The sequence below is a fragment of the Trichoplusia ni genome, unplaced genomic scaffold, assembly GCF_003590095.1.
Source record: "Trichoplusia ni isolate ovarian cell line Hi5 unplaced genomic scaffold, tn1 tig00003628, whole genome shotgun sequence".
Taxonomy (NCBI): Eukaryota; Metazoa; Arthropoda; class Insecta; order Lepidoptera; family Noctuidae; genus Trichoplusia; species Trichoplusia ni.
The window spans coordinates 11,659-38,989 of NW_020800430.1; the positions used below are offsets into that span (position 1 = coordinate 11,659).

A 27,331-nucleotide genomic window follows, 5' to 3' on the forward strand; every position below is an offset into this window, starting at 1 on the left:
GATTATGTAAGTTAAACATTTTAAGAGTAAAGTCTAATTTTTTCATTAGTTCTTAGAGACTCAACCTAAAAGAATGCGCTTTAATTCCAAAATTATGACATGTGTCTTACCATCAGCTTACACCTACCTATCTCAGTAGCCATGATTGTATATTAAAACCTTCTTTCTACCTCAAAGATAAATCATTCCATATTCAAAATGTAAATAAAAAAGTAATAGCTAAAGTGGCGTAGTAAGGAAACTGTCGTCGTGTTTATGGCATCGTCTATAAACGCCGGTTGGTTCTGGCTGCACTATGAGCTGCGCGTAATTGTCGGGTTATCGTCTGATGTATAATGAGGCTCGCCTTGCCGCGCACTTGACGCCAGCTTATCGCGAATGTATGTATTACGACCGCTACTCGTATTTGAATGATATTTAATTATTGTACGAATGTGTGGTTCGCTTTTTTAAGGGTTAAGACACCATCGTCTAAATTAATGTATACTCTTTTTTGTTCATCCTAAACGTTTTTTTAAAACATGGAAACGATAACGAGGTTATTCGGTAATGTAGGTTTCAAATATTCGGTACCATATTATGAACTCTGATAGTTATAAGTTTCCATTGGTCACAGGCCGGTTAAATCATTGAGAAGGTACCTACAGATGGTGTTGTCAGAGTTTCAGGAAGTACCATCTAAAGTAACGTAATAAAAGTTTAAGAAAAAAATAGTATCACTTAATTGAAAGTTGACCAAACCTTGTAGTCGCTACGACAATCCACCGTAGACGTTTATCGTAGACCTCTCGTAGAGCTGACTTACCTGAAGCTTACGCTTGTTTATATCACCTTTCTCTTTACATTCTGCCACGAGGAATATTCATTCCAAAGACATCTTCAAATAACTTTTAATAACGTCCAGGCTTTCGTAGAAAATTAGACAAATAACTACTACACGATCAAAATAATCGAATAATTTAGATAGTGTGATTTAGACGTAAATTGTGATTTGAAATGACGCAAAGACTCCTCAATATGTAGTTTATTTAGTATATTGTTAAGTAAAAGCCAAAGATTTCTATATTATTATGTTATTTGTCTAAATTTCTACCAGTGTTGTTGCTGTTCTAGTGTTGGGACTCACCGGTGTTGTTGTTGTTGTTGTAGTGGTGTGCCGGCGGCGGGATGTTGTACTCGGGCAGCTCCGGGAGGCACACGTTGCTCTCGTACATGTTCGGCGGGACGTTGGCCAGCAACGAGCGCTCCTTCTCCACGTCTATCGAACATATTGGTTTGTGAGATTTTGGATTAAGATGTTGAAGAGGTGAAAGGAGATGATTTTGTAGTAGAATTCGTGTAGACTCTTGATTTTTACGATGCTTTGAATAAAGCCTTGAAATAAATGAATGTAAATGATTTCTCGAAAATAAACCAGCGCTTTTAGGGTTTTGAAATGCGTTTTACTTAGATAAATGATGATAAGGTCTAATTGTCTAATTATCTCTCCATCTTCTTAGTGAAAATTAAAGATTAGCTACTCTAAATGAGGAAATATATGAAAAAGAAGGAGGGTTACAAACCCGGTATACAAATACCTACCTTTCTGCAGGATCTCGAGGTGCTCCCACAGTATGTCGCCCATGAAGGCGGGCGCGCGGGCCACGAACTGCTCGCGCCCCATCGCGCAGATGTCCTTGCCCTGCGTGCGTGCGAACTGCTGCAGCGCCACGCCCTCCAGGGAGAACTCCCGCGCAGCCCACCGCAGCCACGCCGCCACCGCCGCCTCGTTCCATTGCCGAGGATCTAGATAAAGAGAAGGTGGAAATTATGTGACTTAAACTGATTATAATTGGAGTCGGTTAGAGTGAATTTAGGAGAAAGAGGTTAGTTAGTAGTAGTAGTTAGTCTTAGAATGATTCATCATCATCAGCCCATATAGGTACGTGCACTGCTGGACATAGGCCTCCCCAATTGCACGCCATCGACATCTATCTTCGAATGATTGTTTTGCAATTATTTCAAAACAATCACAAAAAATACCTTAGGTACCTTTTCAATTACCATTACGTTAACAAGCAATTAAAATTATTCACTATTTCAAGATATGCGTAGGGCGAATAATATGAAATCAGGCCGGCAGTGGCCCTGATTGGCGTTAGCTATCAAGTAGTAAAATGCACAATTGTAGCCGGATGGCGCGCAGGGCTGCAACACAACAATTAGCGGGGCAGCGAACCGGCCGCGGTTGCCTCACAACGGAACTTGCCACATGCGCCGGAAGCGGCCCGACCTTGACGCCCCAATGTATGCACCGGCCGACCGCTGTCTTTGTACTCATTAAGGATTTCTATTGTGATCACTAGGTCCCTCTCCTACTAGCTTACTTGTCAGGTATCTATTAAAGACGAATCTGCTATCGAGTAATTTGGTAAGATTTTCAAAAATATATACCTTTAATCATTATGATTGGGTAACGATGAACAAATATGTGATGCAACCGGTATTTAATACTCTTCAAATCGGAAAAACACGTGAGCGAGGCCTCTTTTTGGATAAATACAGTACTGGCAATATAAAACTTATGGTTAAATTCTTCAGAAAATATTCTGTTATTTCAAAATACATTTTCCAACAACATTATTTTTTATGAAACAAGTCTTGATGAGTAAAGGAAAACGCTGATAATTAAGCTGCTGCGTTCAAAGAAAGCATTCTGCATAACTTTCAAAGATCAATCGATTCAATCAGTGACCATTAACCATTTTCTAACCAAGTAGGTTAACTACAAGAAAAACTCAATAGATAAACGCAGTTATGTGTTACGATGTTATAAATTACTGTTATACTTGGGTCTTTTTTCCTTTCGAACAGGGAGAGCTGTCTAATAATAAATAATTAGTTTAATTACGGCTTTTAGTCGGGACATAGCGTTTAATGTTTTGTAGTAGGACTGTCTGGCGAAAGCGTGTATCTTGACGGTGTGATCTAACATGAACACATCAAAGTGAAATGACAACGTTTTCATTAGTATCGCGGTAAAATATGATTTAACATTGATGTTAATAGGGCGACAACTTTATAAGAAGTATCGTGACAAGCGAGTTTTCTTTGTTTATTTGTATTTTGTTACATTTATTTGCTGCCTCAAAGGAAAATAAGTTTGTTCGTAATTATTTCTTAATCCGACATTAATTATTTCTTGTTTATTTTGACTTTGGTGTTTAGTGTTTATTCTGGTGTTATAACAGATTTTATATAAATAAAAAAATGATAGACGCAAAGTGCAAAAACTAGTAAAAAAAATCTAAAAAACTAATAAAAAAATAAGTAATCGGTAGTATCTTACATTAAGAGAAATCTAGGGGTCTAACCACCACGAGTGAGTACGACTAATATGAAAGGGACACCGCTCTTCACCGTGTATTGCGCTATCTCGCTTACTCAATAACAATTTATTAAAAGAGTTGATGGTACGAGGCAGAACAAAGCCCGGCTCGTATGTTAATGTAGCAATTTCATTAACTACCGATGTCAAGATAACACTCTGTCTTCGAGACTACAGGACGTCATTGAAAACAGAATCACTTTATGTTTATCGAGATCACGAGATAGCACCAGCTCTTCGACTACAACTAAAGCTAACATAAACATTGATTCCGAGTCCATTACCTGCTTGTTTATATTAATTGTGTATGCAAAGTGGGCATTGTTAACGATAGGACGCGATGGATTGGAAAATGCAGTTGCGGTTTTATTGTCGTTTGTATCCGATTTCTATTCTTGTAAAGAAGGGTTTTAGCAATACTTTTTTTTAACGAAATTTGGTAATTATTTGCCTATTTGTTTAGAATGCTGAAAATTAAGATAACAACTATATTTTTTGTATTCAGTTTCAGTGTGGTCTGATATAATTATAGCTTTAGATTAATATGTCAGCTGACAAACCGGGTGTTATCCACAAATAAAGTCAAATCAATTAGGAATCATGTATCACCATAGCCACAATATAGTAATAGCCTTTATAACGAGGTGTTAAGATTTATTTTACAGCCACCATCTACCCTTACCAGTACATATATTTTATCTGAATATCGTCGTTTTTCCTGTAACACGTTTAATTATAGTGAAATGTGTTACTGCAAGTGCAACCGGTTTCTTTGGATCTTACGGATAATTTTACGTGTTTTAATATCATAATGTTATCTTAATTGATATTTCATGATTCTCACACGAGGAGCTCTTGAGAGGTGATATTCTTTGAACATAACAGTGTCATACAATTAATTGGTATCTTAATAAAACAATTTAATGTTTTCTCTAACTTTTGTTGTAAAATAATAACGAACTGTGTAGTGCTTACCAAGTACATATTTATGTTATGTTTTCAACAAGTTCTAGGTTCTTAAGGTCATTTGTAGACGAAAGAAAATCTAGTTTCCCAAAATCCACCTTGTTTTTTTGTTTTAATCTTGTTGAAAACAGGTAACACTTGATAATCGATAACCTACTGGACCCCACTTGTACAAAAAGTAGGTTACCTACCATCACGGAATAGTGAACTGTAGGACAGAGATAGTGCACTACAGATGAACAGCTTTGTAAAGCGGCGTCTCTTTTCCACAGCCGAACAGTACTGCTTTACGAGCTCAGTGGTAGGGCCCCAGTTTAATATATCGAATACTTTAAAATTTTATCAATTTGGTTTTTATTACGCAATTTATTACGTTGAACAATTAAAACGAATCAAGTCAATGACACACGTGTACAGTCACTCACACATGCGTAAAATTCTGATAAGGTATGTACCAAGCTAAGGTCGTTTTGTTATTTCGCCTTAATTTCTTGTTTATTAAAAAGGGCACTCAACACATTAAAGATACCTTGTTTATAATTAAATGAGGATTAGAATGGTAGTTTTTAAGGTATGTGTGTTTGTTTAATTATTTTTATGTAAATGGCCTTAACAATCTCAACGTTAAGGTGATTTGAAAAAAAAATGGTCATTATTACTTGTGACATTTATCGACTACCCTCCATTTATTTCAATATATATATTTTTAAGTAAAACCGAATTGCATAAAGAAATCTATTGATACAATATAGATAATAATCATAAAAGATTTAGCGAGTGTTATTCACATCCTGCGCGTGATTTTGTGTTAGATGCGCGCGGGCACACCGGAAGCGCGAATAGACGCGGCGCAGACGCACGCACTTCCGGCGCTAGGGCATCGAACTCGCCACATGTCCACAACGCGATCCTAGGCAAACAGCTTTAAACCCAATGCAATCCCACTCACTAATTATGTATTGTTTTGCGAGTAAAAGAGGTTGCTGTTTGAGTGACAGAACTTTTTGAATTTGATATTATTTTTCATTTGTTTTTCTTTTACTTTTTTTTATTTAATAATAATGTAGGTGTGGAAATCGCAGTTCGCTATTAGCCACCAACAAAGGAGGTGTGTATCGCCGGCGCGATGGCGGTCGCGACAGGGCGACGCGTCCGTCACATTACCATATGCAAATGATACCTTGTATTTATACGCTTTGTCAACTGTACGCTAACAGTTTTTGCTTGTAACCAGTATACACTTAAATATTGAACGAGGGAAAAACAAGACGGCTATCACAACATTCTTACGCGCTAACGACTTCACTTTACCAGCGCCGTGACAAAAAATGTAGCGATTATTTGTCGCCCTTGTGTACCGGACCACACCGCACGACGAATTTACACTTTAGCGATTCTGTTTTACGCAATGTTAAGACGATTGAAAAGATTCCATAATTTCGCTCAGTAACCGAAGATTAATCACTTTTATTAGCTTACTTAAAAGCAGGTGCATCGTATTAAATCGTACTAATAGTATTAAGAATAACATGCGATGATTTTTTCCTTCGCTTCTCAGATCTCTGACTGAAGTCTAAAATTAATATAAATGCGGTTTTATTGCCTTTTCTTCCTGACCATAAAGTGCTGCTGAACGCTACCGAATGAACCGACGTTTACATTACTGAGAAATAAACCATAGCACGAATGGTCTCCTATTCACTCGCTAAGGAACACGACGAAATATCTTTGTGTGAAATTATCTAAGCATTTACTGAACGTTAAACGGTAATTTGAGTATATTTTATAGCTCAACCTCCATCCAATGCTCACTTTAATTGTCTATAAACAAAAGTTAATTATTTGGACATAATGAACTCAGAATTAGATATGTAAATAAAACAGATATGAAGGCTGAACTGGTTTCGAGAAGTCTTTATTTATTAATGTTTTCGTTAAATGGTTAAACAGTGATATAAAGCGACATTCGGTGTTCACTAATACTGATGTACTAGACTTCTGAAAGATTTGTGTATTGATCATAAGTTACATTTTTTCGACTCTAACATTATTAAGTCGCTCATACGTACTGAAATGATAAGCAAAGGACAACTTCTCAAAAATATTTTTTTTAATTAATTAATTAAAGATTGTGGTCCTATTGTTTATCTTATATATTCTTCTCATAAATGGCGGATTATTTATGTCGACTTTTAGACCTATAAGCATTTTTGAAGACAGCTTTTCTTTTAATGATGTTTCGTAATATCGTGATATCTTACCTTTCGGTACGCCGAGGCGCAGTTGCTCCTTCTCCCAAGAGGCGAAGGTAGCCTTAAGCGCCTCGGCCATCTTCTTGTTGGTGCCAGGCGTAAGCGGCGGCACCTGTGACGGGATGTCTGTAACAACCACAAAAACATATTACCATTTAACTAACATTCAACTATTTTCAATAAGTATAAAAAGAAAATTGGACATCAAAATTAATGTAGGTATACAAAATATTGAAAAAGTTACGTTATTTTTTTTCGTATTTCAATCGCCACACAACTGACGCTGATTTTTTTAGGTTGTCAATTGTCAGTTAAACTTTAATCTTGACTTGTTACAAAACGTAGTAGTATTATTTGTTCACGAATACCAGAACGCTACCATATAATCAGGGCAGAGACCGCAGCTACCGATTCCACATCTTGCCTAAGGAATAGATTGTTTAATGACGTAAAAACAAGACGAGTATGTAACCGGTGTTGGGACGATCATCCAAAACTAATTCAAACATTTTCGTCAATCATTTGTATATTTTGTGTCTCTATCTACATTCTTACGACCTCAACCAAAAGTAAGAATTTATAACGATTTTCTTTCGAGGCAGATCATTGTGGAAGCAATTTATTATTTAAATGTGCTCCTATTATAATCAGGTTTGTTCATATGCATGGTCACTAGATATGATCTGTTTGCAATGAGTTATTCATAAGCCTGAGGGCAAACTTAAAGCAGAAACACATTCATATAGTTTCTCCGAGTATTCTATAAACGATTTAGATCGTGGAAGGTTCAAGCAGTTGTCCAGCGAGATCATTATCAATCGGATTAATTACTTTATCTACGGCATTTATACAGAGCGCCGAAGAACAAATTAATAGCCAACTTTTTGAGACTTGATGGTTTCGAATAAAATAAATCAGAGATAAACAAGCAAGATTGAATTTGTTCTGCGTGTGTGGGTGAGTGTACACTGTACGTGTGTATTTGTTGTGCGGGTTTGTAGGCTTCATTCATAAGTGCGCCAGGTTTGTTGCGTCGGTGTGCGTGTGGAGCGCGCCTGTGTGCGTGCTGCGCGCACCTGCCGACCAGTTCTGAGATGCGGAGATTTGTGCACCTCTCCCACGGTCGGTGCCCGCTCGGCCTCTGATCTGCTCTAGCTGAACCTCGTTCTGATATCATTTAAATTTTTCCCCGAGTTTGTCGTTTTAAGTTTCAATATAAGCTCGACAATTCGAATCTAGTGCAATCAATTTTAAAATTGGTTATCTATTCTGTCAAAGATGAAAGCTATGATTAATTCCAGCTTTTTAAGTTATCTCTTCAGATGAACAGATTTCTATAATTTTCGTTCTATAGAAACCTACACGTTATTATATAACACATACCTTAAAAAGGAATTATGACACTACATTTTAGTCCAGGTGGAAAATCATTTTCTACACTTGAGCACCTTATAAACTAGTCGGCATTACAATGCGAATCATATTTTTTTTCTTTTCGATAACATAAAATAGTGTCTGACAGTAGGTTGTCGAAGGTGCAAGGTGGCCGCAGCGCTGGGCGCCGCTCGCGAATCACGCCAGCATTAATTGCGGGCAGTCCGGCACTGCGGTACTTCGGCATTGTGATTTACTCGCACTATATATCTCGCGCAGCTGCACTTGACTCACGATTACTGCGACGCATCTTTTTATACAAATGCTACGCACAGATAGCCTCTGATTGCGCTGTGATTGCGACTTTGTTAGCGGAATTATTGTTATTGGAGGTCGGTGAAATAGGTGTATTGAAGTATTTATTTCCTCTCGTTTTTTCACGTCTAGTTACATATATGAGGTTTTTGCTTTGCTGTGATATAACTACTAACCCTATCATTTTGGTAAAATTAAACAAAAATTCTCGTTTCTTGGGTCATTCGATTTTAGTACATTTCATTCTTTTCTTTTAATTCAAAAGTCGGCATTTTTGAAGTCAGCTATCTCTCAATAACTGCGCATTTAACTGTGTAATAAGCTAGTTATTTTCATTGTGATATGAGCGTGTATAGAGAGCTTCGCCTTTATCAAACACCTGCACCGCAACATGTCTGCACATGAAATGCATGCAACTGATTGTGAGCCTCGCTAACTAGCCTCCGGTGCTAGTAATTGTACAGAGTCATCGCACGCTAATTCATATTTTTCTCAATGAAAACAAAAAAAACACATTTTATTCCACGAACATCAAACCATTCTAATTAATGTTACACATATTTTCACATCAAACAACTGCGTGAATAAAAAGTAAGAAAAATTCAAACTTATGTTCTTTAAAATTATTTTAAAAGTAATAGAAGAGTGTTGTCATCAAAAAGTTTTTAACACAAATATATGCACCGCCTCCGTGGTCGTTAACGGTCGAGTGTTGGGATGGTACCAAGGTTATTTAAAAAAAAAGATGAAACGGACATTAATTCTGTTTGAGTGGTATAAAGTTTGCAATATTCGCGTGTCAAATACATCAGAAAATGTGAGCAAAAGTCATCGACTAACATTCCTAGCAAATAATTTGATGATGACTACTGACAAATTTGATGTCCCAAAGGATATATACTTATGTTTAAAATATTTAAAAAATACTGATTAACTTTTATTTACTACATTTTTTATGTGGATGTTATCATCGCTGTAATATTAATCTGTTGAGAGACGCCGTTACTTGCTATGTTTATTTATTTTATGTATGAGTTTTTAAAGTTAACGAGCTACATTTATTCTAAAAAAACTAACAACGAATGTAAATATCGAGTTGGAAAAATATTTTTTATTATTCTTGTTTTAAAACCTTTGTTGTTCGAACCGCTGATCAGACATTCATGATATACTTACATTCAGTATTTTTTTAAGTTCTGCAGGCTAATTGTAAATGTCTGTGGAGATAATGCCAGAAGGTGGTGGCACAAATAGCAGCCATGCTTGGCATTAAGATCTGGAATGGCATTCCGAGATGCACAAAAACTACTATGGCAAGACTTCCGTTTCCGTAATTAAAGTAATTAATCCGGAGTGATTTCGGCTTAATTGTCCCGTAGTTTCCGATGAGGCCCATCCGTTGTACGATATTGTAACTAATATGCCCCAAGTATAACACAATAAACAATTAAAAATGTAAAAAGTATAATTATACGTTTACAAGAACATTACCCGCTTATTAAGTACTTAAACGTGAAATAAAGTTACATTTACAAGCTATAATTTTAAACAGTATATTTAGTACAAATTATTTGGCGAAAAATTTCGTAATGTCGAAACAAAAACGTATCGTTTAGTTTGAGAGCGGAGTGTTGAGTCAGGGAGGTCTTGACAACAGAGTTTGTATATCTTCGGGGTGAAGAGAATCGTGAATGGCGTAGATAAGTGTACAAAGCACCGGAGATGCGGCGGCTGCTCACCTAGCCGTGGCCGGACTGCCGAGGACGACCGACAACCTTCGTACTTTCGGACATTCATTAGCTGCTCGCTTGATTGTTTCTGAATTAGTAACTTGGCCAATACTGATGTTTGTGACCGTTCTATTCAATTCAAATTAATTATTTATTGCCATCACGTTACATGGTGGTCAATTACATCGTAAATTCAAGAGATAGATTAATAACTATGAAATCACTGTTCGTCAAGATGATTTTACTGCTTTTTTAAGGTAATTCGCGAAAAACAATCTACCGTTCTACTGGCACAACTAAAAACTTTTTAAACAAATTGAACATAGAGAAAAACAAATACAAACAACAGAGAACTCGCAAAAACGTTAACAATACATTCAACAGGCTAGCTTTAGAATTCCAGCGCATTTCACATTATGTAAATGGCCGGTAACGTAACAGGTGGGAGACAAGGGTTGTGAGGGGAGCCAACCGACACTTGTTGCCTGCACTCGAACCCTGGACGTTGTTTAAAGTAATAGCTTCATTATGTTTCGGTGTTATCTAGAACTATTTATACGGGGTAACTAAAGTTTTTTTTTATATGTAGAGTCTGTGGGAGATCTAACGCAGCAAAGGCCTAAACTTTTTCATCCATACTTTTGCTTTTTTCTTTCATTTTTCTAACTTAAGTTAGAGTTCTGAAATATTCAGAGTAGTGAAAGTAGTAGAAAATTCGTGTCTTGCAGCTTTATTCGCCTTTGTGATCTGATTCAGAACAGTAGGTTCATATTATAAATGTAGCTCGCGATTAAGTGAAAGGTATAGAAAACTAAAGGTACTCGCAATAAGTATCAATGAGTTCGGAAAATTAGTTGTAATTTTGCAATCATTCCTTTCAACTACTCTCATGTGTCTAGTCACACTGGTCGCGTATGCGTATCTATAATTTCATGTAATTCTGTATATATGGCGTAGTTTTCCTTATCTCGCGTGGAACACAGGTGATACATAACATATTCTTGATAGTTAGTCAATCTGCAGCGCGCCGGCCACAATAGCGACCCAGAACAAAAGCTCGCGCCATTTTTACCGAACCCATTGTTCACCGTTTGAACTTGGAACGTCGCGTGACGTAAACGGCGCGTGCGCCGGTTCGCATTCAAATAGCCTTCTTTTTGCTTATAATTATACTAAACGATATTGCAAAGTGATTATTTTCATTAAAAGCCCACATTTAAGCCCTTAGTTTGAAAGTAATAGCATTATTTGCGAATGTATGTAATCACCTAATTGGAATTAATATAAAATGCCTCGTATTTATGCAAGACATTGCAAATAACTACAAGGATCGCTTTTATTTTAAGTACATACAATTATGTTGTCAATACATTGTCAGCGCATGTTTTTTGTAACTTTCATTACACTAGACATTAACGTGACCGTGGTAAAGTAATTACTGTAAAATATACATTTTCAAAATTGACCATTTGCTTACCGGTGTCACCCTTCTACTCATTCAAGCACGGAGGAGGGTTATACCATAATGCGGTAAAATTGTTATTGTTCAAACGGTTCCCTGCTCGCTGACGCAGAAAATGAACGTTTTGCGTACGAGTTGTTGTTTTTAATATGTTCAAATACGTTATGCAGTCTAATGCTGTTCTAGCTTTGTAACGCTGAATACAATACTCAGTTAATTAGAGTCAACACGAGGCGAACTGACACGAGTAACTACATTATAATTTTCTATACCCGTTTGTTAACATTCCTAGTATGATATCAGAAATCGTCATCGTTTTACCTTCCGAGGTGGAGAATCTAACAATGCTCCGTTATCTTTCAGTGATCTGTGCTGCGTTGATCACGAACGTAGGCGACGGACCTTTGCTCAATGACAGAGGCGGCGCGGGCGCGGTGCGGCGGCGGCCGCTGCGCGCGCGCATCATCTCATTGAGCGCGCACCGGATGGGCCAATCAGCGGCGTGAATGGACGCCCCCGCGTTGCGCTGCTGCTGCTCTGTGCGTTATTAGCTCCCGTACTAGATGCCACTGTTTCTTTGTTATGTTCGTAAATTGTTATGACTTTTTATGGTCCAGGGAATGTGTTGAGTCGTAAATTCGTTGTTTGGCTCATTGATAGTGGCATTGTTCGTGTCACGAGAGAGCGAGCCTCCTCAGCGCCTGCATCTCGACCGGTTACATAGCTCAGCTTGTTAGCTCGGAGGTGACACGTCCGCTCGGACACACACGATACATGCTCAGTACTCACTCCAGCCTCATGTTTGGACGGAAGTGTGTGCTATTATTTTAGTTTAGTAGCATTCGATTAACTTGATGTGTTTATGATTTTAATTAACAAGTTAATTTTAGGAATCGAGAGACGAATACTCTTACAGCCTTTGTATTGATTTGTCGTTATCACCATAGCATTATGTTTCTTTGACAGCGAGAACGGACTTTCAATCTCAAAAAAAATCAGATTAGGAAGCACAAATTTGAATCTTTAATTGAAGTGTTGCGACCAGTCCATATCGATGTATCGCATCCAGAGTGTGTCGCGGGTCGAGGCCGATTAGCGAGCAGCCAGTTTGTATACAAACATTGTTTCCAGTTCTCAGTTTATGAGCACGCAAGGTCTTTACTTTCAAGATCATCAGAGCATACGAGGATTCATAATTACGGTAATGGTTCGTCGAGTGTTGCTCAACGGACGGCCCTAGCCGGACGCCGGACGCCGCGGACACGCTACGTTTCAAAATTCAGCGATTGTTGATACTCAAGGAAATTGAACGTTGCGTTATTCCTTGTCGTCTGTCAATTGTTAGGCTCTGTCGCTTAGGAGATTTTTGCAGATTGAAAACAGTGTTTCGTTCTTCAAACAAATAGTTTATATTACTCTTTTGTCTCACGAGATTTGCGAGAGAACGATATGCAGAGCTAACGGACGATAGTTTCATCACAAGAAGACTATAAATAATGACTTATGTACCTACTGGTAACTATGAGTACCTTTAAGTTATGTATAGCATTTATCATAATTTTTAAGAATATTTTCGTTCGCTGTTCTTCGCAGAAACTGTCAAGACAAAAAAGTGAGAATACTTTTTTTTATCAAAAACTTTGTTTGCCATTTAGATATTTTGTAAAATGTATGGTTTTAAGTAGGCTAATTCATGATTAGAAGTGTTAACATTTTATTTGGTACGAAACCTTGAAAAGCCTTAACCATACCGTTCAACGAATGTCGTAATGTCGTGCATAAACGTTTCGATATTCTGTAAACATCGGTATGCTATAGGTAATAATTTAGAAAATGAACGTTTTCATATTTTTCTTTCGGTCACGGCGCGTTCACATTTGGGACAAGTGCACGCGAAACCGAGAGCGGGGCGCGTTGCGTCAGCGCAAGCGACGAACACACATCGCCATTTTCATAAATACTCCTTGGACTGCGTTTGTAATTGGAAGCCAGTAACACATTAGCTACATACATCTTGCACAAATTTTCTTAGATATAAGAGGTAATTCACGGCTTTTAGTGGAAGTTGTGAAGTTTTTTTGATTAGATCTTACCTTTTGGCTTATTGAAAGCTTTCATCATGACTTTGATTCCCATGCCTGCGATGGCCGCCGTGTCGCCTCGATGTTTGTCTGCTACGGGCTCTTCGAGTCCGGGTCACAAGCCGGCAGCCGATATTGTTTATTGTCTTTTACACTTATATTATATTTACAAAGATTTTAACACTATTACTTAAACTTTAAATAAGATCAATAAATATCACACTGTTTCTGTTTATACAGTTAGTTTGTTATCAGTCTAAACACTCTTCGCTATTTTTCATTTTGACGTTACTATTATTGTCACGTGGCGGGGAAAAAGTTCATTCTTATTTGATCACTGTTCATTGTTTATTGATATCACAATTATAGCAGCACCTGTTAATTAAGAAATTTGAACAATGTAATTGCGTACTGGCGGGTTCTGTCGCTTGAGATGAATACGTAAACTGTTAAGATAAGTTGTAAATTATAACTGTTGGTTTTATCTGTTGCAATGGTAATAAATAATTGCGGAATAGTAATTAAGAGATAGACGGTGTTAGAATAGTGCGGTTATATGATAATTGTGTAAGTGACTGGGGTGTAGGATATACAAATAGCGGCAAACATTCCCACAGGTGCGTGGAACGATCCGATGCAGGCGCTTCCGGCCCGGTACCCCACTTACACGGAGTGGTTCCCACCCCCGCGCCCCGCTCACCCTCGCTCAACCCCTCACAACCCCGCACCACAACGGGGTTGTTCTCACGCGAACCACTAGCCCGAGACACATTTTGCTAACTTAGTGTCGAAGTCAATTTAGTAACAACGTAAAGATAGTTAGGAGTCACTCAAAACAAATTTGATCGGAGTGCCCTATGTTGCAGTTCCCCTTGTTTAGGTCAACCTACCAGTTAAAATATTGAGTATGTTTCATAATATATTTGATGATTTTTTTCAGAAAACGAATACAGTTCTATCTTTTTTTCTAAGATTTAATTTAAAACAGTTCAAATAACCGCATAGTTCGTATTTTAAAATTTAAATACGTTCTCAGCCTGTCCGACATGTAGTGAACATTCGGTAGTTATAATGAACCATAATTGTCTATGCTTATTTCGTGTGCGTGTTTACTACGAGAGCTCTAACGGAAAACGAGAACGTATTTTAGACATTACTTTTTAATAAACATAATTTTAATTTATACACGTTGTTTGAATACTAATTTATGTACAATTGATTGACTCTACATCATGTGGGTTTCGAAATTAATTTAATCATGCTGCTACGAGATAATCTTCCAATGTTTATGTTCAATATTTCATACAATACTCACAAAGGGATAACAAATAAGCGACACGAATTGATTATATTGGTACTTCGAGCCCCATCGAGAGACCAAGGGTTAAGTACCAGTAAACATCTTCATTTCCCTTTATTAAAAAATATTCCGTGAAAAGGGGTCGAAATGTTAATAAAAACCCGTTGTGCAGAGTGATTAATGTTAATCTACAAATAAGTCGCCTTTCAATGAATTTTTAATGGTTCACACGGTCATAGAGCAGCATTTTTAGAATTCTTTTTTTTACACTAATTTAATCTGTAGATTATGAGGATAATATTAAAATCCACAGATCGCGTGATATGAATATGCAAAAACAATTTCACACGAATTAATTTGTAGCTCAGATGTGAATATTTTGTTATTTATATGAATAGTTAGGGTATTATTATTTTATGCCCATACGAGTATACGAACAGGAGTCGTAGTCAATCTAACTTACTTAGTAGTGATGGGGGCGACGAATTGTCTCTAATCAAAATCACATTTAGAAACATAACTGTCAAATTATTGGTCGTAGATTTTATTAGACAAATAGCACTTGAAACAATTCAACTGTGACGAAATGAAAGAATATTTAAAAAAATATTTTTTAAGTTGGAGATTCCGTTTTGTAGTCATAAGAAAGTTTTGATTCAATTTGATTCTGATATCTAATTTGCCTCCGTGATACGATCAATCAAACCGTATTATTCGGCCATCAAAACTCAAAAGCCATTGCAATCCAGATCATTAAAGCCAATAGGCTATAAAGCGAAAGAGAATTTCTATTGACGTTTGAATTCCTTTGTGCCCAAGTAGTATTGAATGAGACTAGTTGCCTCGACCAATATTGGAGGACAATAGTCAAATAACGCGCAGTGGCTCACAACGAGGCGTAAAGCGAAAATTATGTGTGTATGGTGCCTTATGCTTTTTTAATGTTGACTGAGCAGAGCAAATATAGTAAAAAATTATTCGGTTCTCTTTTATTTTAATAACTGGCTGAATATAATTCCAAATTCAAATAATTGCTCATTACTTTTTTGTGGTCTATGGCATCCATAGAGTCACAAGTAATCCGCAGGGTCATCCGTCTTAGTCGAACATGTAATAATCTGTGCGGTATAATTGAGTGCGTCAGATGGTATCGTATCTATTACGGTGCAGTTAGTGCGTGTGTCTGTGCGGTTAATCGTGCGGTGTGAGCACAGATTGGCCGGGCCCGGGTCAACTAACTCGATTGTCGCGCCCAATTTGTCACCCCACGCCTCAATGACACCGACCGCATTACATTTGTCTCTTGTTTGATACTAGATTACATTTTGATCACGTTCTGTGATGTAGATTTTGCTTTGTTTTATGTTACGCAACAAATGGAATTGCTAAACGCGTATGTTATGAGTCAATTGAAAGAAGATTCGTTGCATGTGAGGCAAAAATAGTAAAGTAGAAAAGAAACGAATTCTGGCACAAAAGTAGCGACTGATAACCCACATGCATATGCTAATGAAAAAAGTTACGAATGTCGTGCAACACTAATAGATGGTTCCGTAGCCGGACGACTCCAGCGGAATTTATGAAGCAAACAGCCAAGTGTTTGGTGTCAAATCCATTGTAGTGCGGAATGAACCCGCGGTCAAATGGGGTCGCATCTTCGACCCCATCTTAATGGGAAAGTGGACACCCGCATGTATCTGGACCGATACAGACGGACACTAATTCGGTTGTAGATTTTAATATTTCTAAATTAAGTGGATTTACGATGACTGCGGGAGACCAATCGGACAATATAACGGTCTTATTGTATAAACCCAGTTTTTCAAGACGAGAATAGCAACTCAACTTTGGAATAAATACTAAGGTTTTTTACGAAAGTGAGGCAATGGATTTCATTTATTCAGTCTCTAGCAACATTGTGATGCGTTCGAGAACTGGTTTGTTCCCGCGGCGCGTATCAATGCATGTTTTGATTTCGGCCAAAGTATTCGCGAGATTTTGCGCGGTTTTGCACGGATTGCGCGCGCATCAACAAACATGGCGACAATGGATGCTTCGGCGAATCGTGTGACGCGGGACGCACGATTCAAATGTGGAACAATGCGAGCTTGTATAACAAGAGCTAACAATTCGGCGGCTTGTTTATGTGAACAATAGCAATAGATTGTGCAGTTTGTGCGCAAGCAAGCAAGCTTTTATGCTGTGTTTAGTGTTGCCACATAATAATGATTGTAACATTGTTAGCGTAAGCCAGAGTAAATATTTGCATGCGATCATCGTAAATTCTTTCGTTTTGCGTATTTTGTTGTTTAGGATGACAAATATGATTGTATAGGATCCATGTCTATTAGTGAGCACTGGCTGCGTGGTGTCGAGGCTGGGTCACGCGGGGCGCAAGTGATTTGACCTCCGACCGTTCAATTAAAACGTTATTACGGACCGACGTTCGCCTCGCTCTGACTCCATATTGTTTGACTCACTTACTATTGTTGGGACATACATATTTGTTTTACAAGCTTGTTTAAAACTACTAGGTTTTATTTAAGTAATCTATTCACGTTTTTAAGTAGGCACTCAAAGTGGATTTTTCGATAGTTACGAAGTTAATGTTTAATTAACATAACATTACTGATGACAAATGGCAAATTAACTCCATTTAGCGCGCATTTCCTAAAAAGGTGCAAATAATAAGGCTCTGTAAATATTTCCAGATCATTTATTAATTTACTTGAAAAACATTCTACTTTTCCTAATTTGGTTACACTGAGAAAAACTTAAGTACATAACTCTAGTCTCTGGTCATACATAAGTATGTAAAACTTGGTGCGTTTTTGCTTATTAAGAACTCTATGTAGAAATAAAGATAAATTCATTGCATTGACTCGCTGAGAATGTGTTTCGAAATTTGAAATGACTGTTACCATAGACAGGTCGTTGTGAATAACTTGTCTGTCAATCTTGCACATGAGCTTGAAACTTAAACCTTTTTGGTGCATCTGCAGCCAGTGTAAGCTGAGTATCCTGTGGGAATACTACCCACGAGTATTTGTCAGTTACACAATGACTTGTTTAGAAGGTCAAGCAAGTATTTTAAACAGGAATTTGGCACTGCCATTGAACTACCAGGTTTTCCGGCATTATCTATCGGAGAAATAATTAATTGTTGTCATAAAATCGGTATCGTTGGGGTTTTTGTGATGTGTGGGTGTTTTGCAGGCTCGAAGGCGTGTGGTCGCGAGGCGTGGGGCGGGCCGCAGACGATTGGCAAACACCTCCCAACGCCCACGCACGCGCCGCGCGGTCGCGAGAAAAATCTTTGCGAGGAAAACTCCGCGAGTTCCATATTCAAATTTTAGCGTTTGTTTACAACACGTGGGCGCCATTATAGCCGTTCGATGACTCGCCAAAATGGCCACCGCGGTTAAGAGATTATTGCTAAGCGTAAGATAAATTTTCATTATGAAAATATTCTAAGACATCAGGTTTCTAACATTAGTGGACCATGAAATGATAAATATTTTATTAATTATTATAAAGCAAGTGTTTGCAATTTTTATTTATTCTTTCTATAACCTTTATTCACCTGCGTTAGGTCGGTAGGTATTTTAAATCGCATGTTATCGTTTAACTTAATTTAAAATAAACATACGGCCCATAATAACTTGGCACAATTAACTTTGGGGAACGTAATAAAAATTCAAATTACAGTCTCAGACGGTTCGTTCGTAAAGAAATATAAACGTGTTAATTAACCATTTAAATGGATGCATTTTCAGTAGTTTTGTATGTAAATTCGTTTCGTTTAAGGTTAAGTTCAGTGTCACAAACGCCATTTTATGTAATTCAATGTAGGTGGGCAGGTATTTAGTGTATTAATAAGAAACACTTTGGTACTAATCAAAATAAACCTAGACTGTGTAGCCTATAACGTAATTCATTAACAATATTTATTTAGCTGAAATAGACCTTTACAGTGACACATGGCTCAATGTTTTCACTGTGTGACAAATCTACATTGAAAAGCGAGGTAATTAAACCTTAAATTTATGAAAATTGCCACATAAATAAAAGTCAACACAAAAAATACTGGCCATTCATTTTTATGAACAATTGTGATCCTCGATGATACAACACAATCATTTTAACCCTAGAAAGATAGTCTGCGTAAAATTGACGCATGCATTCTTGAAATATTGCTCTCTCTTTCTAAATAGCGCGAATCCGTCGCTGTGCGTTTAGGACATCTCAGTCGCCGCTTGGAGCTCCCGTGAGGCGTGCTTGTCAATGCGGTAAGTGTCACTGATTTTGAACTATAACGACCGCGTGAGTCAAAATGACGCATGATTATCTTTTACGTGACTTTTAAGATTTAACTCATACGATAATTATATTGTTATTTCATGTTCTACTTACGTGATAACTTATTATATATATATTTTCTTGTTATAGATATCGTGACTAATATATAATAAAATGGGTAGTTCTTAGACGATGAGCATATCCTCTCTGCTCTTCTGCAAAGCGATGACGAGCTTGTTGGTGAGGATTCTGACAGTGAAATATCAGATCACGTAAGTGAAGATGACGTCCAGAGCGATACAGAAGAAGCGTTTATAGATGAGGTACATGAAGTGCAGCCAACGTCAAGCGGTAGTGAAATATTAGACGAACAAAATGTTATTGAACAACCAGGTTCTTCATTGGCTTCTAACAAAATCTTGACCTTGCCACAGAGGACTATTAGAGGTAAGAATAAACATTGTTGGTCAACTTCAAAGTCCACGAGGCGTAGCCGAGTCTCTGCACTGAACATTGTCAGATCTCAAAGAGGTCCGACGCGTATGTGCCGCAATATATATGACCCACTTTTATGCTTCAAACTATTTTTTACTGATGAGATAATTTCGGAAATTGTAAAATGGACAAATGCTGAGATATCATTGAAACGTCGGGAATCTATGACAGGTGCTACATTTCGTGACACGAATGAAGATGAAATCTATGCTTTCTTTGGTATTCTGGTAATGACAGCAGTGAGAAAAGATAACCACATGTCCACAGATGACCTCTTTGATCGATCTTTGTCAATGGTGTACGTCTCTGTAATGAGTCGTGATCGTTTTGATTTTTTGATACGATGTCTTAGAATGGATGACAAAAGTATACGGCCCACACTTCGAGAAAACGATGTATTTACTCCTGTTAGAAAAATATGGGATCTCTTTATCCATCAGTGCATACAAAATTACACTCCAGGGGCTCATTTGACCATAGATGAACAGTTACTTGGTTTTAGAGGACGGTGTCCGTTTAGGATGTATATCCCAAACAAGCCAAGTAAGTATGGAATAAAAATCCTCATGATGTGTGACAGTGGTACAAAGTATATGATAAATGGAATGCCTTATTTGGGAAGAGGAACACAGACCAACGGAGTACCACTCGGTGAATACTACGTGAAGGAGTTATCAAAGCCTGTGCACGGTAGTTGTCGTAATATTACGTGTGACAATTGGTTCACCTCAATCCCTTTGGCAAAAAACTTACTACAAGAACCGTAATAGTTAAACCATTGTGGAACCGTGCGATCAAACCAAACGCGAGATACCGGAAGTACTGAAAAACAGTCGCTCCAGGCCAGTGGGAACATCGATGTTTTGTTTTGACGGACCCCTTACTCTCGTCTCATATAAACCGAAGCCAGCTAAGATGGTATACTTATTATCATCTTGTGATGAGGATGCTTCTATCAACGAAAGTACCGGTAAACCGCAAATGGTTATGTATTATAATCAAACTAAAGGCGGAGTGGACACGCTAGACCAAATGTGTTCTGTGATGACCTGCAGTAGGAAGACGAATAGGTGGCCTATGGCATTATTGTACGGAATGATAAACATTGCCTGCATAAATTCTTTTATTATATACAGCCATAATGTCAGTAGCAAGGGAGAAAAGGTTCAAAGTCGCAAAAAATTTATGAGAAACCTTTACATGAGCTGACGTCATCGTTTATGCGTAAGCGTTTAGAAGCTCCTACTTTGAAGAGATATTTGCGCGATAATATCTCTAATATTTTGCCAAATGAAGTGCCTGGTACATCAGATGACAGTACTGAAGAGCCAGTAACGAAAAAAACGTACTTACTGTACTTACTGCCCCTCTAAAATAAGGCGAAAGGCAAATGCATCGTGCAAAAAATGCAAAAAAGTTATTTGTCGAGAGCATAATATTGATATGTGCCAAAGTTGTTTCTGACTGACTAATAAGTATAATTTGTTTCTATTATGTATAAGTTAAGCTAATTACTTATTTTATAATACAACATGACTGTTTTTTAAAGTACAAAATAAGTTTATTTTTGTAAAAGAGAGAATGTTTAAAAGTTTTGTTACTTTATAGAAGAAATTTTGAGTTTTTGTTTTTTTTTAATAAATAAATAAACATAAATAAATAGTTTGTTGAATTTATTATTAGTATGTAAGTGTAAATATAATAAAACTTAATATCTATTCAAATTAATAAATAAACCTCGATATACAGACCGATAAAACACATGCGTCAATTTTACGCATGATTATCTTTAACGTACGTCACAATATGATTATCTTTCTAGGGTTAAATTTCAACGGCATCCTTTTGTTGTTTACGGCCAGTTTGATGGTACTGGCAACACAGCTATTAAGCGACACTGTTACATACTTTTATTTAAGTAACTCTATTCAGTTTTTAGTGGCTCGAGAGTTACGATGCTCGTAAACTAATCTGTCACTAAAAGCTGGAACACGGAAGAATTAATTTTAATGTTGACAGTGGTGGGCTTCTCCGTTCAGATTTCCATTTCATCACTCAGAAAATTAGGTCGCATCGGAACTCTCGCACTGGCATTAGAGACTATTAACATCGTGTTAACGTTCTGTTAAAAATATCAATCCTCATAAAAACACAAATTTATTTTCGAATATTATAAAGTTTAACTAATTGACTGTCTAGATGTTTAAGTTATAAATGGTTTTGTTATTATCCTTCATTAGTTAACTCGTTTGAGACTAAACTCCACAAAATTACTGTAATTGTAAAAGACAGATGTTGAAGTTACGGGCATATTTAATATTTGCAGTTTTTGAACAAGTGTTTTTACAGACCCGTCACAGAGCTCACAGAAAGTTGTGTAAATTTATTTCTAAGATAATTTATTAACGTAGATAGTGTAGTTCTGGTCTTATACCTAAAGATAAATTGTGTTGTGAATACCAGCCGAGCGGCAGGACCAAGGTTAAACCTGCGTGTAATGAACTTGCTTATAGCGTGTCCAACATAATAATAGGTACCTAAAAATATAAACTGTTCTCTTGAATTTAATAAATGACACTCCATAGTTTATAATTTGCCTAACTACATTAACGCTGTAACAATCCCTCAATGTTCAACTCAGCGGGAAACACAATATTTCTTTAAAAAACCACTGACGGTACAAGTTTTTTTACCTAGTAACGTGTTACGTTGGTACTGTAAGAACACCCCCTATAAGAAGCGTGAAAAATAAATTATAAACGATAACTCAGTACAAAATATAATTTAATTACTACCCCAGTCAGGTACATGACAAAAAGTAAATAAGTACTAATAAAATATTGATGTCGATTTAAACTAGAAGGCTAGTTATGCTTTAAATTATTTATGAAGGCTCTACATCAATTGTTGCTATTACGATTCATCGCGAGAACGTACATTGCACCATCAATAAGAAATGAGTTTGCATCATTACAACTGGTACAAAATATAAGGCATTAATTTATATTAAGAAAAAAAAAGCGTTAATTGTAATTGTGTCTATGCCAAGTATAATTAAAAATGTAAATATATTGCACATTTTTGATCACAGCTCATTTTGTTTTAAGAACGTCTAGAGGGGGATTTGAATTTGAATGTAAAGCGTTCAGTTTAACGCTCCTTTGTGAGTCAGAGGGCACGGTTCGCTGACTGCGAAAATTTGACGCTTGTACGTACACCTCGCGTTGCGGACGACCGACGCGAAACCTCCATGTATTTATATTTTAGGTACTTGAACAAAGTACTCTTGAATCCCTTGCGAAACTACAGAAGGCCAAACCACTCTTTTATTCCACTTTGTATTGAACGAAACAACTATCATTTATTCAAAGTAGGTATTAAGAACATTAGTTCTAAATGTGTATAGAGAAATAATTGGGAAATCGATAAGTTATATGTTCGTTATAGCAATAAATACGAGGAAAATAGTTGTTGTTGTTCATTTCATCATGTTTATGCTCTACATTGCCGAAATCGTTTTTATATCTACTGATATATCAAGTTTGGTAGTTAACTACGTTACCTGTTATGAAAATATTCATATAGGTACTAATTTAGGAAATCAAATCAAAAAAATGAAATGGAAAATAGTATTAATTTTTTTTCTAACCATTGCCGACTAAACCGCACAGTTTTGATCGAATGTCGAACTAAACAAGCAATGGTTCATGAAATACATATGCGCCAGCCATGGAGTGTAGAAATAAACCATTGTAGTTACAATAAGGTTTTGGCACGTGACCGCGGATTGCGAAAATGTTTACTTTGAACAACAAACTGTACTTCGCTGAAATTATCCTGAATTAACTCCATATTTATGCTGCAATATGACTAGTGCATCTTTTCATTCCCTGGATACCTTCATGGGCAGAACCCTGATCCTCTTTAAAGGCTTACATAAGGACCCAGGTTCAGTTCGCAGAGACCTTGTTGAGATATTTTAAATGTGATGTATTTACCAGGGATCTCCTCTATTTACGAGTATATTCTTATTGTGTTGCTAACAATATTGAAAAAGGTAAAAATCTCTAATTTTTAATGTCATTAATTACAATGGTGATATGTAAATTAAATTCTTTTTTAAAATTTGTTATTAATTATTACTTCTCAAAAGGAAATTAACCCTATGTAACCTACTTAATTAAGTATGCGTAAGATAAACCAAAAATACAACATTACAAAAACTGTTGTTAAATGAAAATTATGTACAAGTTTAACAACATTTGATAACCAAAAAAGTACTTCAAATTGCAAAATAAACAACAAGTCGGCCGGACATATTGTTTCCCTGCACATCTTGTATGAAAGCCTCGAAAAGGTTTCTTTGATCCAAAACGTCTAAAAAACCACAAGTGGGGGATTGTAAGACCGCCTCAAAATAAACACCTGTATCCGTTGGAGCACAGTTTTTGTATTTTCACCCACTCCTGGCCCTAAGGACTTCAGCAACAAAACAGATGATTTGGTAATAAATCATTTGTTGCTAAGTACCTACCACAAAACAACTGATTCTTATTAGGCCTATTCGCGAATTATTGAAGTGTAAACGAAACATCAAATAAGAAATGTAAACAAAGGAAGTTATGTGTTAAAATTAAATGGTTGAGCAATTAACGTGTAAAAACTAAATTTAAAACAGCTTGAACACATTTTGACAGCTGCTCTTATCAAACTAGAATAGCGTGATAAGTATTTTGTCTAATTCATAGTCGAACGAACAATGTGTTTTGTTATCTAAGTTTTTATTTTCAGAACTGCGGACGTACGGAGAACCAGTATTCTAAGAACAAAGGTACGACGCGCGAAGTTTTTTAGGCGTAAATCAAGCGCGCGCTGCTGTGCAATGTTCGCCTTTCATTTGTTAATATCAATAGAAACAGCCAAAATATAGCATTATTGCAACATTAACATAATCGCTGAAGCGTTATGCTAACACCGCCTCAACTAAGTATGAATCATCGGGAATTTTCGATGCACAGCGGATTTAGTATCGAGCACGTAAATGAAAACACGACTAATTACTTAAAGGTACCCTAAATGGGTTCTGACGATGTTCTTATCTGGTCGCTATTGTTTAACACGCTTCTTTAATTCCCACGGTCGTCGGCAGCAAGCGACTGATAACGCGTACCTGAGCGGCGCGGGCGCAGCGCTGCCGACAACGCGAGCTCGCGATGCCGCCAGAGAAAACGCCTCGTGGAATTCTTGAAATGTGCGTTAGCGGGAAAAAATGCTTGGAAATCAAGTAATTGAAATCCCTACAGGATTTATTAACCCGCCTTAATAGCACGCTTAATTGTTCGCCGCAACCATAGTTATGGTGGAAAGTTCTAAACCCAATGGTAAGGTAATTTATGTTCAGTGTTGTATTGGAACCATTATGTTTCTAAACTGTTTAGGTGCTAATTATAGTGATTAGTTACTACATACCGTCTATTGCTAATCTTTTAATGGTAAACGTAAACATTGAATTTATTTCGTAATACACTGAAATTATTTACTGAGCGGTTGAAATATCATCCAATTAGTGGAACATATCTTTAATGTTTACATCACTAGTTATTAGAGCAAAACAAAGATAATAATAGACTTAAAAAAATAATATTTCTCATAATGTTTTATATACTTAGACATACCATTCAGAACCTTTTGTATTCCTTTGAAATGATCCATTGATGTTTGGTGTCGCAGTTATTATGTGCATGTTGTTGGACGATATAAAGTATGTGCGGGTAACTATGTACTTAAACAATAAATACTATAAATATACAGTTTCGTATTCATCTCATGAGGTCAGAAATCGCATTGTTGAATTTAAATATTTAAATGGAACGGCATCAAACAAAGACCAGGGCCGGGAGTCAAGTGCAAAATTCACAGCGACCCACGCCCGTCGTAAGCACGGATTATATGTACTAGGTATATGAGCCGAATCCATTATCCAATGACGTACACCAATTACCCATTTAATGCAATTTGGGCCACTGTAAAGTTGTCCAGGCCGAGTTCTCGTACATTCCCGGCGTCACTCACTCAAAAGCACCAATTAGAGATATCACTAGTGAGCTAACACTGTGTGGACACAGGTCGATCGCGAGCGTTCGAGTTCCGAACCGGTCATGTCAAAATAGGAGTTGTGTATCCAGAGTGGTGATGGCGAGGTGTGAGGGCGCGCGCGTGCGTCGCTGTGGCCGGCGACCGACTACTCGCGCTGAATGGGCGCTCGGCGGAGGGGCGAAGCTCGCACCGTCTCACTCCCAGCGAGCTTACGAAAATCACCAATTGCGACTGTCCCCTCATTAAACGAGGTAATTTCACATTACAACGACACACTTGTAGTTTCGATACGCGTCGAACCGGCGCCGCGGCTGCACTAGATACTCGCTCCTCCGGGATATGACTCGGCTCACGGTGACGCGAAAGAGTACGAGGTTTTTTTAAAGAGCTTCCGATCGAAGCTCCGGTACATCGTTAAGCATCCGGTGCCACCTGCTCGCACTCCGCAAGAGACTGCGCGTTAGAAGGAGATGAAGTGATCCATCAGAACGCGGACCGGATGGCGGACTCGGTTATGAATGAATCTGCCGTCCCGCTCTAGCCGACGCGCTTGCGTAATGCAGTCTCGCTTCATCGCAGGTTGTCGCCGTAGAGGAAGTGAAAGGGTCGGGGGGCGTAGTAAATATTGCGCTCCGTGTATCCGTCGGGAGTATTTTCTAAAGGGCCTCGGTTTTTGTGGCACCATAAAGTGTAGTCCACCGTCTCCATTCATAGATTTGCACAGCTAGCACATAGAGCGGCGCATTCCGAAGCGAGTAATGAAGTTTACAACAATGTATGAAACTATAGCTCATCAGCGAGTTATGCGTTAACAATTAAATTGTAATCTGTGTAGTAAATTACATGATAATGTTCTGTAGCCAACAGGTACGCAGGTAGGCAGGAAACGTTACAAATTGGCAGTAACATAGAGTTTCTCAATTGATTCTTGACTATGACAAATGAATGAAACTAAGACAGGATGTTATGCAGGAGGCCTGTTGAGGGGCTTAATGAAGACCGACAGAGCTCCTTGATGCTCGAGAAAAAATGAGAAGCGAAGCTGATGAGAGTCACTCGCAGCTCGGGGTATATTAGTGTTTGTTGTAGGTGTGTCGGCGTGTTCATTGTTCGCGGTATTGTTATCTGGTGGGTGCGCCGCTCGGCCCGTGTCAATGTTTGGACGACATCGACAGCACGTGGAGGCCCTTTGATCACGGCAAATATTTTGACATCGGCTTAACTATACTAAGTATTTGAGATCTCGTGTCAAAAGTAACAGGTAGATTATGGATGTAACAAAGAATAAAGTTCTGCGATTATGGATTTTGTTTGCTTATTCCTTCCTATTTATATTTCTTTGTTTGATTTCTATGGAGGCTTATACTATTTTATATTTTTGTTTTATAGAAATCAATTTTCTTGTAATAATTCAATATCTTTCTGGAGTTGAAATGACTCTACATTTTGTCATGCATATGTTTGAGACAAATAAGAGGACTTTCACTAAAATAAACAAAGGATGAGGCATCAGGGCTCGAATACAAAATGACAAGGTTGTTTATTCAGACTCAAGTTTAAGAAGGCCACTACAGTCCTGGACCTCAATACTTAA

The 27,331-nt window shown here is 37.5% G+C and overlaps 1 protein-coding gene across 3 annotated transcripts; it reads right to left on the minus strand.

The window, feature by feature from the left end:
• Window positions 1–1,088: 1,088 nt before the first annotated feature.
• LOC113507997 (ETS-like protein pointed) lies at window positions 1,089–27,055 on the minus strand. 3 transcript variants are annotated; one of them, XM_026890928.1, is made up of 5 exons: window positions 25,643–27,055; window positions 13,560–13,922; window positions 6,595–6,711; window positions 1,582–1,785; window positions 1,089–1,258 (listed from the first exon to the last, which is right to left on the minus strand). In XM_026890928.1, exons 2-5 carry the CDS (start codon window positions 13,600–13,602, stop codon window positions 1,110–1,112), a joined length of 513 nt encoding a protein of 170 aa, XP_026746729.1. In that variant the 5' UTR covers window positions 13,603–13,922; window positions 25,643–27,055; the 3' UTR covers window positions 1,089–1,109. The 3 variants fall into 3 exon arrangements, with proteins under 3 accessions (XP_026746729.1, XP_026746730.1, XP_026746731.1); XM_026890929.1 differs by having other exon boundaries at window positions 25,634–27,055; XM_026890930.1 differs by lacking the exon at window positions 25,643–27,055 and adding an exon at window positions 25,317–25,581.
• Between the last annotated feature and the right edge of the window lie 276 nt (window positions 27,056–27,331).

What these genes read in the sequence shown, in the direction of transcription:
- LOC113507997 (XM_026890928.1), bottom strand. Translation starts at nt 13,602, where the DNA reads ATGGGAATCAAAGTCATGATGAAAGCTTTCAATAAGCCAAAAG. An exon ending in AGCTTTCAATAAGCCAAAAG is followed by an intron (nt 6,712 to 13,559) that starts GTAAGATCTAAT and finishes TGGTTGTTACAG; the next exon opens with ACATCCCGTCACAGGTGCCG. An exon ending in CCTCGAGATCCTGCAGAAAG is followed by an intron (nt 1,259 to 1,581) that starts GTAGGTATTTGT and finishes TATGTTCGATAG; the next exon opens with ACGTGGAGAAGGAGCGCTCG.